General features: G+C 42.6%; 1 protein-coding gene across 1 annotated transcript in view; it reads left to right on the forward strand.

Moving 5' to 3' along the window:
- The window catches only part of TTLL5 (tubulin tyrosine ligase-like family, member 5), a 137,601-nt gene that overhangs the window by 14,521 nt on the left and 108,417 nt on the right, over positions 1 to 14,663 (forward strand). Inside the window, exons 9-11 of the mRNA XM_009319496.1 lie at positions 8,636 to 8,737; positions 8,865 to 8,956; positions 11,050 to 11,157. Coding sequence (XP_009317771.1) covers positions 8,636 to 8,737; positions 8,865 to 8,956; positions 11,050 to 11,157 — 302 coding nt within the window. The remainder of the gene's footprint in view (positions 1 to 8,635; positions 8,738 to 8,864; positions 8,957 to 11,049; positions 11,158 to 14,663) is intronic.

The following is a 14,663-nucleotide window of genomic DNA, read 5'->3' on the forward strand; positions in this document are numbered from 1 at the left end:
CAAGGGTTTCATTTTGAACAACCTACTCTTGTTGAGCTTCATCAAAACTGCTCTTTTGGTTGAAAGAGTTGTTTAAAAAAAAGGAGTGGAAAAATGGCTCCTTAAGCAATACTTGTATATCTTGCAGTGATGTAATTATAATATTGATGTAGCATATCACCATTCTCCAGTAAAAAGTGTATCTTGCTAGCTTCAGCAACTTGTCTTCTTGATGGCATATTTTAAGAAATTCTGAAGAAAAGGTAGCTAAATACTAACTAGCAAATTCATTTTTTATCTCTTATATAGACGCCTCCTCATCTTTCATGTTCCTCAAATTACTTTTTTTTTCCTCCCCCCCTTCCCACCCAGTCCTTTGAGTCTGTCTTTGAGTAGCAAAGGGTGGTCTACCCAGGCATAGTGGGTCTCTGGGTATAACTACATGATCCTACTGTTGTGCTTAACAGACAGGGTTGGTGTACTATCGGAGAGGCTGGGCAACTCTTGGTGACAGTCTGTACAATGAGAAACTAGAGAATTTGAGAAACAGAGTAGAAGAGGTTCACCAAATCAGAGTGGTTGAGGCTGGAAGGGACCTCTGGAGGTCTTCTGGTCCAACCCCGCTGCTCAAGTAGGGCCACCTAGAGCCAGTTGCCCAGGACCATGTCCAGACGGCTTTTGAATATCTCCAAGGAGGGAGACTTTACAACTTCTCTGGGCAACCTGTGCCAGTGCTCGGTCACCCTCCTGGTGTTTCCTTATGTTCCATAGGTTCAAAATCCTGTTAATGGCAGTGTGTAAGTTGAAAACTTGCAAATTTGTTACGAAAAGATAAAAACGGAAAATAAGTCTTTTTTTCCTGTCCCTGCAGACATCTGGTAAAACTGCTCCTGGATCTTGTTCTTTAACATAGAACTGTTTGAATAATTTTATCCAGCTTCGGTTAGAGAAACTCTGCCATCATAGAGATGTCACTAAAACTTTTTATGTTTAGTAATTCCCTTACAAGCTTTGGCTCCTACTCATACTCAGTTGCTAACTGACATATCAGGTGGATGCTGTGGAGAATATTCATGTTGCAGATAGGGGGATTGTGACGGTCTCTAGACTTCTGTTTTCTGTCCTATACTGCAAGGGAACTGGGTCCTAGGTGGCATTTTGGAGTCCATACCTTGATAGTGTTAAAAATGGAAATATCTGTAGTTCTCCTTTACCAGTTCTAGTCCATTGAACAATTCCCTTAGGGCGTCTTGTTTCTTTTCATCCTGATTTTAATAGCAGTTCATGGGAACCATAAAGAGAGTTGAATGGTGCAAACAACTTTCTATGTGGCCTTAGTTCCCTAAACAAAGTGGCAGCTAATAGACTAACAGGGAAGCCAAAGTCTAATGCGTGGGGAGGGGAGGAAAGAGGGACTGGGAAAGTGACTCCAAGCATAAAATGTGAGGAGCGTGCTTATAGAAACACTACACTGGTTATTTCCAGGACATTTAGGCAGGAACTCTGTGTGCAGTCATGGAAAAGACTATCATAATGTGTGCTTTTTCTGTAGCACTTACTTGAGAGAAAAGGGATTAACTATTCTTTCCTTCTTCCCACTCCAGGGTATTTTCTCTTCTCCTCCTCCTTTCCCAGGCCCTGGCTAGATGTCTCAAATAAGCATTCCAGAGCTGCCAAGTTTCATGCAAAACCATGTAACATGTTATGTAAATATTTAATGATCCAGTTTACGTATTTCCAAAATGACTTGCATATGACAAACTTTACCTTGTGGTCAATTAATTTCCTGAAGTAATGCTGGGGATAAGGCAAAGAGTGGTGTACAACCCCTTGGGTAGTGTCCTGCCTGAATGTGTGACAGTAAAGGGGTAGGTTGTTTGGGTTAAGGCAGTGTAGAGGTGTGGGTTAGGGGCCAATCAAAGTTTGGCATGGTGTGGCAGATTTGGGGATTTCTAGAGATAAGTGTGTGCTCTGTGACATGTTTTGTGGATTGCTAGGTCAACAGGGAAAAGTGCTACATGTCACTTGTAGAGTAGGTGGCCTGTTGAAGGTGGAGCTTAAGCTTGCTTATTAGGCTTATAGTGAACTCTTACAAGATGGGGAGGGAGGGCAGTAATCTGTCAGTATGTGAATGCCAAAGGTGATTTTTAACAGGGGAAGTCTGAAGCATGACAGGGAGGCAGAGAGCTGGGATGCCTCTAGGTGATGTACTGGTAGTCTGGAGGTACTCTGGAGACTCCAGTACTTCTGGAGTCTGAAGGAATTAGTAAGGATTTTTCCCTTGATTTTCAGTTCCTGCTGCTCAGGCCGCCTGCTGCCACTGCTGCCACCCTACTGATTGCTTTTGATTGTTCTTTCCCCCTCTCTGATCCAAGAGAAAGTGCAGCCAGAGGGAATGCAAATGTGCTGTTGTTGAAGGTGAGCTCTGTAGCACTGTGTAGTTGCTGGTAAAGGGAACTGGTTGTTGCCTTCATCCGAGCTGGCGTGCACTTGGGTGACTTGGCTGTGACCAGCTGCGACATGGGCAGGTGTGTCAGAACAATTGAATGTATGAGTGTCACTTCTCTATTCTAAGTTTCAAATTCAGGAATAAAGGGCCTCTGTCCTGCTGAGGAAAGAGAAGCTGCAGTGAAAGGGAGGGAAGCTGCCAGGGCTGTTCACAATATGATTGCTCCTACTTCTGCCTGGGAGGCTGTATTGCTGGCAGCAGTTTGTGTGGAAACTGTATAGTGCACAGTCAACCTCAGTTTAACCTTTGCTATTTCTAGCTGTAGTTTTGGGGTAGAAGCTCTCCCGCAACATTTCTGTTTAGAGGCTTTTGGAATCTAATCTCTTGTATATCATGTTAGTAGGTATCCTTAATTTTCTTAACTTATCCCTTTCCTAAGATTTTAAAAGGACAAGATTTATTAGAAGGGGAGGATCTTTGAGAGAATGGGAGTGCAGTGAGGCCAGGGAAACAAGTTAATGAAAGTGAATATCTTTGATATCACTTGTTGTTCAATTTAGACAGTGAATGCAAGCAGTACATAACAACAAGACAGCGGAAGGTGCTTCCTATGTCCTTGCTGCTGTGAGCTCTATTATCTCTGTGTAATACATGTCACAGAGGTGACCCAGGTTAATGCTGTGGTAGGGGACCATTCCTCCTGCATCCTCTGCCTGTTGTCCCCCCACAAGTCCATTGGCAGGTGAAAGAGAGTTCAGTCAACGCAGGAGAAATCCAACTTTGAAAACTTGTGGTTAGAACCTGTGGTATGGAGAAAGCAAACCTGAATTCAGGCCAAAACAGAGTTGATATCCTTCTGATGGTGAATACAGAACAGACATCCATTCCTTTCCTTTCTTGGTTACCTCTATAATATTTCACATTGTTAACAAGAAGAACTGCTGGTTTAGATGAGGTGGGGTCAGAAGAATGCACTTCAGTGGCAGGAAAACTTCCTGTCTCACTAACGGTGGAAAATTTCACCTGTTCCTAGATTTTTTTTTTTCCACTTGACAAGTCCTACAGGAAAATTCTTTGTAAGAATTCAGAGCAATGTGGATCTAGTTGTTGAACCATTGAGACCACACAAACTTAACTACTAGCAATACACAGCAGTGTTCAGTATGTTGGGTCTCTGCATTGCAAAGCCAATGGAGTAGTCCAGAACTTGGACAGGATCAGATCACAGTGGGGGAAAATAAGAGTTGCTTGAAGCAGAGCAAGAAAGAGGTGGTGTTAGCGAGCAGAAGATAGCGTTTTGAAGAGTTTTACTTGATAAAATAGTCTCCTTTGGCTGAAGATGCACCTCCGCATGTGGACAGTCCAGCCTCCAGTTTAGGAGTACTCTTGGATTCCTGGCTGATTGCAGGCTCCGACATAGCAGCATCCACGAGTAATGCTTTGGCTAGGAAACAGTCCTATCCTGGCAGATGATGACCTGGCCTCAGTTATTTGTGCCTTCATCACTCTTTGGCTGGATTGTAGCAATGTGAGATACCTGGGCATGAAGCCTTTAGTGCTTAGGAAAATAGCTCGTGCAGAATGTTGCAGCATGTGCTTGTGGTAAATTGTGTTACTGGGAAAACATCAGGCTCGCTCTTTATTTTCTGTGCCACCTTACCATGTAGTTTCTAAACTGCTTTTAGGATCTTGGCCCTTATCTTTTAGGTGACAAATATTCTATTCTTAGAAGTGGCTTGAAATTGGAAAAGAGGGGGGTCCTGAAATGAAATTGGAAAAGAGGGGGGCCCTGAAATGAAATCATCCTCTAAAAGATGTAAGATTTCTCAAGAGTTTATTCTAATCTCAGGTTAACACCTAGATTTTACAAGCATTGAAGTTTTCCTACCTTCCACACTTACTGTGAGGCTTGTTCCTATGACCTTAGTGTCTCTAAAAATAACCTGTAAATTTCTGTTGAAGCAAGACGTTCTGTAGCATGCAAGTCTCTTGTCTTTCCTGGAGAGAACAAGTGTAGTGGATGAGTAGCCTTGTTACTACAGTGGAAGAAAGGTACAGTGAAGTATAGTATGAAAAGCTGTAGAACTATAGAGTACTGAAGGTAATCATAACTGGTATTTCAGTGGTAGTAATGCTTTTCCATCCCAAGCAAGTGTGAAACACAGCCTAAGGGGTGTGGGCTATTGCCAGCGTTGTACTTGTGATCTGTCACCAATCTAACATCCGGAGGCTATTGATAGAGGCTCTAGAAATAACTTGGATTTTCCATTTGCAGACTTGCACTTAGCATGAGGCTAGTAAGGCTGTCAAACCAGCTCTTGGAAAATGTATTAAGCTGGCATTTGATTCTGTTTAAAGCTTGGGGTTTTTTGATAGTAGATTTGAGTCATTTAGTGGTGGGTTTTTTTTTTTTTTTGATGCATTGCTGAACTGGCCCATGATATCCCTTAAGATGACAGCATCGTAGTAGAAGGGAAAGTTTATGTACTGAGAGCTCTAGAACACATTGAATTCCCTTCTGAATAATCAGTTCCCATGGAAATGTAAATTGGGTGGGCATGGAGCTCAGACCACCTAATAATTAAGGACGGTCTCTGTAGAAGGAAGCTAATGCGAGCATTTGCAAGGTAAAGAAATACTCTTGTTAGAAGTATTGTCTATGTCTGCCAGGGGTTCATGTCTTCATATTTCTGGTTATATGCATAATTTAAAAAATAAGAAGCTGATAAGCATGGTGAATCTAATTGCCCTCTGCTTCAAAGTATCGAGGGAGCCATGACTTTGTGAAATAGCTTGCTGCTTGTGCTCAGTATCTTCTGGGATCTGGCTGAAAGCATATTATCAACAAATGCTTTCAGTATGCTGCCAATAAATGATTGTTAAGGTGGAGATGATGAAATTATAATTAAGAACAAAATATGTGATAGGGCTGTTGTAACTATTTTCAAAACAGAAGTGCTAAATCCAGGAAACTTACGGTTAAACTGAAAAGAAATTCAAATACTTTAAGCTGTGGAAATATGTGGAAAGGGGATCCAAACTTCCAAACTCTTTTCTGTTGCCAGCTGCTCTGACTTCATATGTAGTTAAAGCTCAGAAAAACATGGTGCAAAATCTTTTTCACTTTTTTTTTTAACCTTGCTGCTTAGAGTTAGTTATATCATGGAGGGTTTTTTTTCCTGTTCCCACCTGTGTATTTAAGGATAGATTTAATCTGATGAGCATCTTCAGATTTGCTCCACTATATGGATTCACTTCATGGATTTGCTGGTATAGTTCTTGTGGAGAGAGAGCTATTTCTCAAAATGGCTACCAAGTGAGGGCAGTAGTGGCTTCATTTTCACTGAGAAATGAGGTTTTTTTTTTGGCAGTTCTTTCGAAAGGAAGGATTTCTTTTTTTGTGTGTAACTTGTTAGATGTCCTTGTATAGTTCAGCTTCTTCTGAACTGCAGAAAATAATAGGGGAAGGATGAAGAGAGATGACTATTAATAAAGCAATTTGGGGATGTATTCTTTTCTGGACACTAACTTCATTGCACAGCCAGATGCTACAAATTCCCCGCCCTCTCTCCTTCTTCCATTTTTCTTGAGCACTGCCTCCCTTGTCCTGCTTTGAGGCTTCACCCAAATATACTCTCCTTTTCTTGCAACTAACCCTGCTCTCCTTGGTACTTTCCCCTTTTGCCAGGGCTTCTTAGGATAGCATATGTCTGACTTCCCCTTCACCCTTTCTTACTCCCCTTTATCTCTTTCGAGACATTGGCATCTTAGGCTATTGTGGTATAGGATGGTCAGAGTGAAGAAGGTGTTTTTTCTCTTGTTGATTTTTTTGTTTGTTTTGTTTTTTTGAACTAGAACATCCTTGCTGTTATGAGCTGTGGTGGTTAGCAGTGGCGCATACTGGTCAATCTGCCAACCAGATGCCCTGGTTTCTGCCCTCGATCTTTTGTTTTATTAATTTTTCTCCAAAGTCTGAGCCCTTAAAATATATATTGAAACAGGAATTGATTACAGGCAGAATAAGAAAATGATTGCAGTTGGACTAGATGATCATTGTAGGTCCCTTCCAAGTGGAACTGTTCTATTACATTATATTTAACTTGATGGCGTGTTCTTCTCTGGATGTAGGATTTTGCAAATGTCACCACAAATAGTATTATCCTCTGCTTAACATTTTTTTTTTTTAAAGTTGTTTTGTGGCCTGCTCCTAAAATGCAGGTACTGCCCTCTTTCTGTCCTGACTCTGAGTCCTAACACTCTCCTTTGTTATGTCTGAAAGAGGGTGTACCTGCATCTCATTGAAAGTTAATTGGTATCTTTCTACATTTGCTCAAGTGGCTGTTCAGTCAGATCTGTGAAGTGATCTGACTCACCTGTGGCTATGTAACTTGTGGAGCAGATCAGGTAGGATGGCTGGAGAGTGCGATTGAGCAGGTGATGAGCTTTCAGCTGCAGTGCATCCTTAGATTGACAAAGGCTGATCATGCAACTACATCTTTAGAAAGCAACTTTTGCACAGGATGTAATTTTAAACACTTCAAATTGGCATGGCTATCAAGAGAAACAGTCCTGCACTTTTCCTGGCTGCTGTTCCCATTCTCATGTTGACCCTTTCCTTTCCTGGCACAGGTATATGGTCAGTTCCCCTCTGGCTGCGCGGTGCAAACTGGAATGGAGTGGTATCATGGGCAACTGTACTAGCAGTTGGTTGCAGGAAGCTCCTTCCCCTCCCCCAGAAGATTATATTGTTTAAGCATTCATTCAACCTCTTCTTAAAGAGGTGTGCTATTGATAAGATTACTGTTTAAATTGCTTCAGTGCAATTTTGTGCTATATTCCTGTGCTCATTCAGGGGCTTGTGGTGTTCATTGTATTGTGTCACCACAAGCATTTCTGTACCCATGCAGTGAACTGATCTGATTTGATAAATAGCTTAGCAAAAAAGGCTGTTTTTAGATGGCTTGCTGTGCAGGACAGACACTCTTGTACCGATATTGTGCAGGTAAAATGAAGGTGGATAGCTGAGGGAAGAGAGTATGGATAGCTTAAGTCTGTGTGGCCACTGGAGAGAGGCGGGGGAAAAAAGCTTATCAAGTTACAGCTTTGTAGCTGGATCAGGGAGCTGATCTCCCTTTGTCCTTTTGCACCCTTCTCCCTCTCACATCCTGTTCCCTCTGCCTCCCCCTCAACACAAACCCAGAAATCCCTCAAATACCTTACAAACCAAAATCCTGGTCTATTTTTCAGTTGGGTCAATTCTTTGATTCATTTCAACACAAATGCCTGTGATGGTAATGTATGGCTAAGGGAGTGGTGATGTGGTTACAGTACAAGTAATGCCTTTTAATCAGGAGGTTATCACTGTTTCCATAATAAACAGGGTGATTTAACTGTGGTATTGTTGGCTCTAACAGGGTTCATGCGGAGACTAGATAAGCTTGTAGCAGTGTCTTGCTCCTGATGGTGATCTTCCCTACAGTCCCTTTCCTGACATCTTTGAGATAGGAAGGGCTGCGTAGTCACTGAGAATGACAGCACGCTGGAGCAGATGCTGCCTTGTTGGACAAATTGGTCTGGCCTGCAGGTTGTACCTAGTTTTATGGATGACTCTTGAAAAAGAGGATTGGTAGTTGTAGGCTGTGTAGTTGGTGGTGGTAGAAATCTGTTCCCACCCTCAGCCTTTCCTAAGGAATCCTTGGAGTACACAAGAACTGAGCTGTGCTTGTATGAGACTCCAGGAAGTATTGACTGTGATATGCATATGTAGTATGATTGCTCTGAAAGTGTAATTTCCCAGGACCAGTGGATCTTACATATTTGTGGTGGGTCCTGTTGTGAAATTGAAGGGACTGTGACACTGACTGGCTAAAGCGAAGTGGCCTGTTTGGCCAGAATGCCCGAAGACCACAAATCTAAGCAGTCGAGAAAAAATGTGCCTTGTGTGATGTGTACACTGTTAGGTGTGAAAACTCCCAGGAGAACAAATGGAGCTCCCTGCTCTAAGACACTGAAAAAGAGACTAAATGCACCTGGATGTGGCCCTTGAGAATAAACTATTTTTTTGTGAGGAGAGGTTGCGTATGATGAAGTCTCATTACATGCATTCTCTCCCTAGCTGTTGTGGTTGAGTGGTCTGTGTAGTAGGTCATATTCAGCAAGCATGTCAGTTGTTCAAGAAATACTGTGAATCTTTATCCCTCTTTACAGGTTTGCAACAGTGAGGTATGACCAGGCATCCAAGAACATTAAAAACCAGTTCATGCATCTGACCAACTACAGTGTCAACAAGAAGAGTGGAGATTATGTCAGGTACTTGGCTGGAAAATGGAACTTGATCGCTAGAGGTTGAGCCAATTTACCTAAGTTGCTCTAAGGCTGGTGCAAGTCCACAGAGGTAGGCCAGTGGTGTCAACTTGCTTCTTGCATTTATTTTTAGCTGTGATGATCCTGAAGTAGAGGATTATGGAAACAAGTGGAGCATGAGTGCAATGCTGAGGTACTTAAAACAAGAGGGGAGAGACACCGCAGGTCAGTACAGATCTTGTTCTTTTATTCCTTTGTTGGATCTTAATCATCTCACTAGTGCAAATCCTAAGAAGTCAGGGAAGAGCCCCAGTGAGTCCCATTTAGCACCAGAGCAGGGTGGAGGGAAGTATTGTTCCTTACAGCTTACTCACTAGAGCTGTGCATTTATTCTCTATCCCCAGAGATGGGTCCTATCCCCAGAGATGAGGCCTACCCCTTCCCTTTTGCAAATAATATTCTGGGGCTTTCTCAGGGTGTGTTTCTTAATATTTTACCTACATTTCCCGTTTCTTAAGGTCATTCCATTCCTTCTAAAAGCTTCCCTCCCTCTACTGCTCCCATGGCCTGTTCAGTCTGATGAGTGACCAACCTCTGGAGAACTGTGCCAGTTTGAATGACTCTTGGATGTGGTGTCATCTTTCCATGGCTCAGGTTTTTGCTGGGTGTTTTCATTTCAGTCTGTGTTTCATATAAAATAGCTCCCTCTTCCACACCTTTTGCCAGGTCTGCTGGGAGTAAATGCATCTGCAGAGCAGAATCCAGGTATATCCTTTAAGGGATAAATCACCTGTGATACTGAGGCATCAGTAACACTACTGATAGCAGCTATGCCCATATTGCAAATGTTGCCAGGGAGCATGTAGATGTTGGAGGAAGGGGTTTGAATCTGGCTTTCGGATAGAAGTAGACTTTTTCCCCATCATATGTGTGCATGGCTGTCCAATCACTTGCACCATATGTTTTCAGTAAGCTGTGTATGCATAGTTATTTATATTGATATGTTTCCACACCCCACCCCAACCTGAAGTATAAAACCTGCACTCTTAATGAAGTAAAATGCTGAGCAATGCAAGCAGGTTTCTCTAACTATCCATTACAAGGCTTCTTGCACCTTTCTCTGATGCATCTGGTTCTGGTCCAGGCAGAATGCTGGCTGGAAAGTGCTGGCCTTGTCTGGGCTGGCAAGATTTTTGTGCTCTGGGATGTTTATGTGCACTTAGACATTCCCATGCTGTGTTGCTTCCACTTAATTGTCTTCTGGCACAGAAGTTCACATCTGAATTTGCTTGCATGCTCCTCTGTAATTATTCAGGTCCCTGCATGTCATCATCTGAACATGAGAAATAGTAATTGTAGGCCTAAATCGAACTCTCTAGTCAAGTGGTTTGTACTAGATGTTCTTTGGGACAGGGATTACCAAATGTCTGTGTGGGTTTGCTGGAGGTCTTGTGTGTTTGCTTGCCCTCCCTTTGAGGGGTGGGGAAGGCTGTCCTGTCATCCCTACTAACTTTTCAGACTAGGACTCCAGTGTTTGTTCATTCCCTCCTCCTCTCACTTCTCTATTGCTTGTCCTTGAAAACAGAAACTTAAGTGTGGTGTTCTTTCTATTGCATGACTCATCACAAGCCCAGTGTAGAATCCAGGTCTATATCTAACGTGCATCTTTTCTTGCCTTTTGCTCCCTCTGCCAGCTCAGATTCCTGTTCCTGAACATTGTTTACAGGCTCATACAGGAGCTGGAGAGAGCTTCCTTACTGAAACTGCAGATTATCTATAGGTCAGCAGGACTGGGAGCTGTCACCAGTCATATAATTTTGAAATTATTTGTGAATCATGGTATGGGAACAGTTGCTTTGGAGGAAGGTGCAACATCACAGAACAGTTATTTCATAAAAGTCCACAAGAAAAAATTTTGTATCTCAGTGGCTATGGTTTATTCTCTGTAGTTTAAGGGCTTATCTCACTAACCCACTCTCGTTTAATCCTTCCTAATGCTCTGAATGGGTGGTGATCAGACTCCAGCTGACTTGTGTTGATGTGCTTGCCACATGTTTCTGCTTACTTGCACTGTACATATACTCACTTTTGTCATTCTCATTTGTGAGTATTTTTGCACTAGGATACTTACACATGTATTTATATACTTATGCTTGCATGGGTTTCCAGACATCATTGCTTTGTTATCCATAGGCTCTCATGTGCTTTGATTCACAAAGGTATCTGTCCATATGCATATTCTCATGCTTTTCTAGATATTGTGTGCTGCTTCACAATCTACTTTTTCCTTTTTTTTTTTTCTCCTCCCCTCCTTGCAGCGCTGATGGCCAGCGTGGAGGACCTGATTATCAAGACTGTAGTTTCTGCTGAGCTGGCCATTGCCACAGCTTGTAAAACTTTTCTTTCACATCGTGGCAGCTGCTTTGGTAAGGCACTGGGGGTGTCTTTGTTGGTTGGCTCTTGAGTACGGTTTGAAACTTCCAGCTTTCTGACCCTACAGAGAAACGTGCATTCCCTATTGCAAGAAGCCCAATACTGTATTTTTTTTCTTGGTATAGGCCTCTGTGAGGGCAGGGGATGTTGACTCACAGTTGCCCCTGTGCCAGTGTCGTTCATCAGAATCTCATGCTAGAAAATGGGATGATGAAAAGGGACTTGAAAGGGAACTGGGGAAGTGCTGGAAAGTTGAAGTTACTGACCCACTAGTGCCGTTGCAAAGGATGGGCTGTGAATGATTCAACATTCCTTCAGAGCATTTAATATTTTCTGTTGAGCCAATGTAGTTCTAAATTACTGTCCTACATGCATCTGAGTACTAGGGAGGAATGTGTAATGCAGTGTCTGGAATGACCGTGGTGGTAATGCTTTTGAGCTTGTGCTTCTGTGAGAGTACCGCATGGTGGCGTCAAAGCCTATTTCTGGCGGAAGCTGGATGCAGAACTGTGTGCTGGCAAAGGGATTTGAGAACTCGCTGGCAGCAGATGCTGGGATGAGGTCCAGAAAGCAGCGGCTGGTACCATAGTGTGCCTTCTCCTGCTTTCCAGTGGCTGCTTCCCAACCTTCCCTAAAGAGGCCTCCTCCTACTCTTAGCCACCCTTTGCTCATGTGGATACACGCACAAAGATGGAGTCTCGGGGCAGGGGAAATGAGTCTAGAATTAGTCTCCATCAGTGCTTTAACCAAAGACCAAGCTTGGCTTAAGCTATCCTGTGTTTAGGTCTTGGGACTTATATTTAAACTAGCTGTGACAGGTAAATCCATTTGTGTGGTCCTTGGGTATTGACAGTTCTGCAGCTTTCAACACTAAAATAAATGCTGTAATCTTTGGATATTTGGGGGTGATGAGACAGTCAAGAATCAAGGAGAAGCCATGGCTGATATGTTGTTTAGTTACCTGCCAAACTAGCTACCTCTCTGGCCTTAGCTCCTCCTGACTGACTCTGATGCCTTTGTTCAAAGTTGGAGAACCTTGGCATACATGGGGATTTATGAGTTAGATAATAGTTTTAGTGAAGTAGCAGTTTATCAGCTACTCCAGAAATATCAACAACTGGATTAAAAAAAAAGTACACCAAAAAACTTTACTGCCTCTTTTTTGCTTCTCCCTTTTCCTCCCTCAGTTGTGTTTCTAGATTCCACTGAGCTGTGTATGTGGAAATTAATGTTCCTCATGTACTTTCTGCTGGGCCTGGCTCTGAGGTTATCCCGCTTCCTGCTGCCTCCCCTGGGCTGCACTAACCACCCTCTCAGATGCTCCCCCACAAATAAACTGTTTTGTTCCATTTATTTCAGTGTAAACATAAATTAAGAGCTTCCCAGGAAAGAGAGCTTAAGTAGGAGCCATACTGCTTCCCTAGGGAGCCTGAGGCATTTCCAGAGCTCAGTGCTTTCTGCCACCTTCCCCCACAATTAAGTGGTGGTCCTTGTCCCAAGGATTTGAACTGCCCTTGTCATGCTGTATGGCTCATTCGTCATCCGTGTGTCTTGTTCTGATACTCTTTGGTTGTGCCACTTTTAACCCTGTTATAAAAAAGGCAGTTTTTCTAGCTGGAAATGTTCAGGATGGCTGAGTTCATAGCTGTTAACATGAGGGAGAAAACTGGGAATGAAGATTTCAAGGCATCATGCAGAGGCTCCCAAGAGCACTTTTTTTTTCCCCCCCTCATTCTGGGCTGTGAACAATGAAACTGCATGGATGTCCTGAGAAAGACTGATCATTTGAAAAGTATTTCAGACTTCAGAAACCTGTATCTGAGATTCAGATACAGAGGTAGGCCTTGTTTGGAAAGCTTCTAGAAAAATATGACTAACTAAATGTGTATTCTACTCTAGTCTTTGTAATGCTGTTCTAGGGAATAGGACTGCAGCATGATTGCGACCTTCTTGCTAAAAATTAGATCACAAGTACTTATTTGTCTAGATTAGGTTGCCCACTTTATTTCTCTAACAGTTTAGCACTGCTGTGGTCATCCATTCCTTTCCCAAATAAATGTTTTTTTATGTAATAGACTTGTTTTCTAGATTTAAGGGAAGAGACTCTATTCATGGCTTCCTCATTTTCTAAAATAAGACTGGTGAGACAGTCTGTATGGTTCCAGCTACCCGTGCTTACCTGGAAAGTGAGAGCGGTAGGTCAGGATGATTCTTTTTCTAATGTCAAAGCGGAGTGCTGCTGACAATTTGTGGAAAGATTGTAGTGAGTCTCCTTTTGGCCATGTCATGTGAGCTGTTTACTGCATTCTAGTAATAATCAGTTCTCAGAGGACTTGGGATGCTCAATACTTTTGTTCCTCTGAAGTGCATCACAGAAAGTAGTGTAAGTACTACATGATTTTGTTGCAGCCTTGTTCATGCATTGTTTTTAACAATGCGATCTTAAGCCTCTGTTTTGTTGTTTATGATTAGCTAATAATTCCTCATGTAAAATTACGCTGCAAGTAAAAATTTTCTTAACCAGTAGCTCCAGAGGAGGGCATGCTGCAGGACTCTGAATCACTGCATTGTCCTGAAGCTGGTCACCAGCTGAGTTGTTGGTTGCCTCTGGAGCATCCTTTAAGAGAAACTGGATTTTGCACTGACTCCGAGGGACCTGACATCTCAGTGGGAGCAGGAGGTACGATAGGGATACATATGCCCAAGCTGATGAAAGACTGCGTTGTTCTCCCTCCTGGAGTAAGCACTTCTGGGTAGGCTAGAAAAGGCAGTGATGTCTGCTTTCAGACAGTCTGAAAAATCTCTCTGTAGGATGGTTTAGTAGGGGATGAAATGAAGGCAACTGGGTGTAGCATGTATTTTTGCCAGCATCCAGTGTAGCACCATTTTCTGTACTCACTGAAACATGAGCCTGGAGAAGCAATAGATTTAAGTCCCCTTTTTCATTCCCAGCTCTAGTCAACCCAGTGGTGACGCTGTTGAGCCCTTCTGCAATCAAGAAGACAGAGCAGGATAGGATAATAGACATGTTTGTTGATCCCACCAAAGAAATGAGTTTCTTACTTAGCTTCTCCTGTGTCCTAAGGCTGACTTGGTCAAGCTTATGCTTCTAATCACATCTACATTAAGATGGTATAGAGCAAACAATGAACTGTTGCACTACTTGAGTGGTGCTGACCTGGAGCTAAATGCTTAAAAAAAGTCTTCATTTGTATCTAATCACCAGTTCTCAACCATCTATGTTACTGTTCTTCATGAGCATTTAATTTTCTTAGTAGCAGCAGTTGACCTGTTTGGGGGAATGGTAGACTTTCGTAGTATTAAACAGTGCTGGCCTGTTCTATAATGAATTTTGCAGGACACTAAAAATTAGAGATTCTTAAGGAGTTTCTGTGCAGACTTGCTTGATATGAGTGTAGGTGAGTCCCTGCTTAGAGACTTAGGTCAGCTATACATATACCATACACATATCCTATATCTTTTTCTGGCTTCATAGATG

This window comes from Pygoscelis adeliae, unplaced genomic scaffold, assembly GCF_000699105.1.
Source record: "Pygoscelis adeliae isolate BGI_AS28 unplaced genomic scaffold, ASM69910v1 Scaffold71, whole genome shotgun sequence".
Lineage (NCBI taxonomy): Eukaryota > Metazoa > Chordata > Aves > Sphenisciformes > Spheniscidae > Pygoscelis > Pygoscelis adeliae.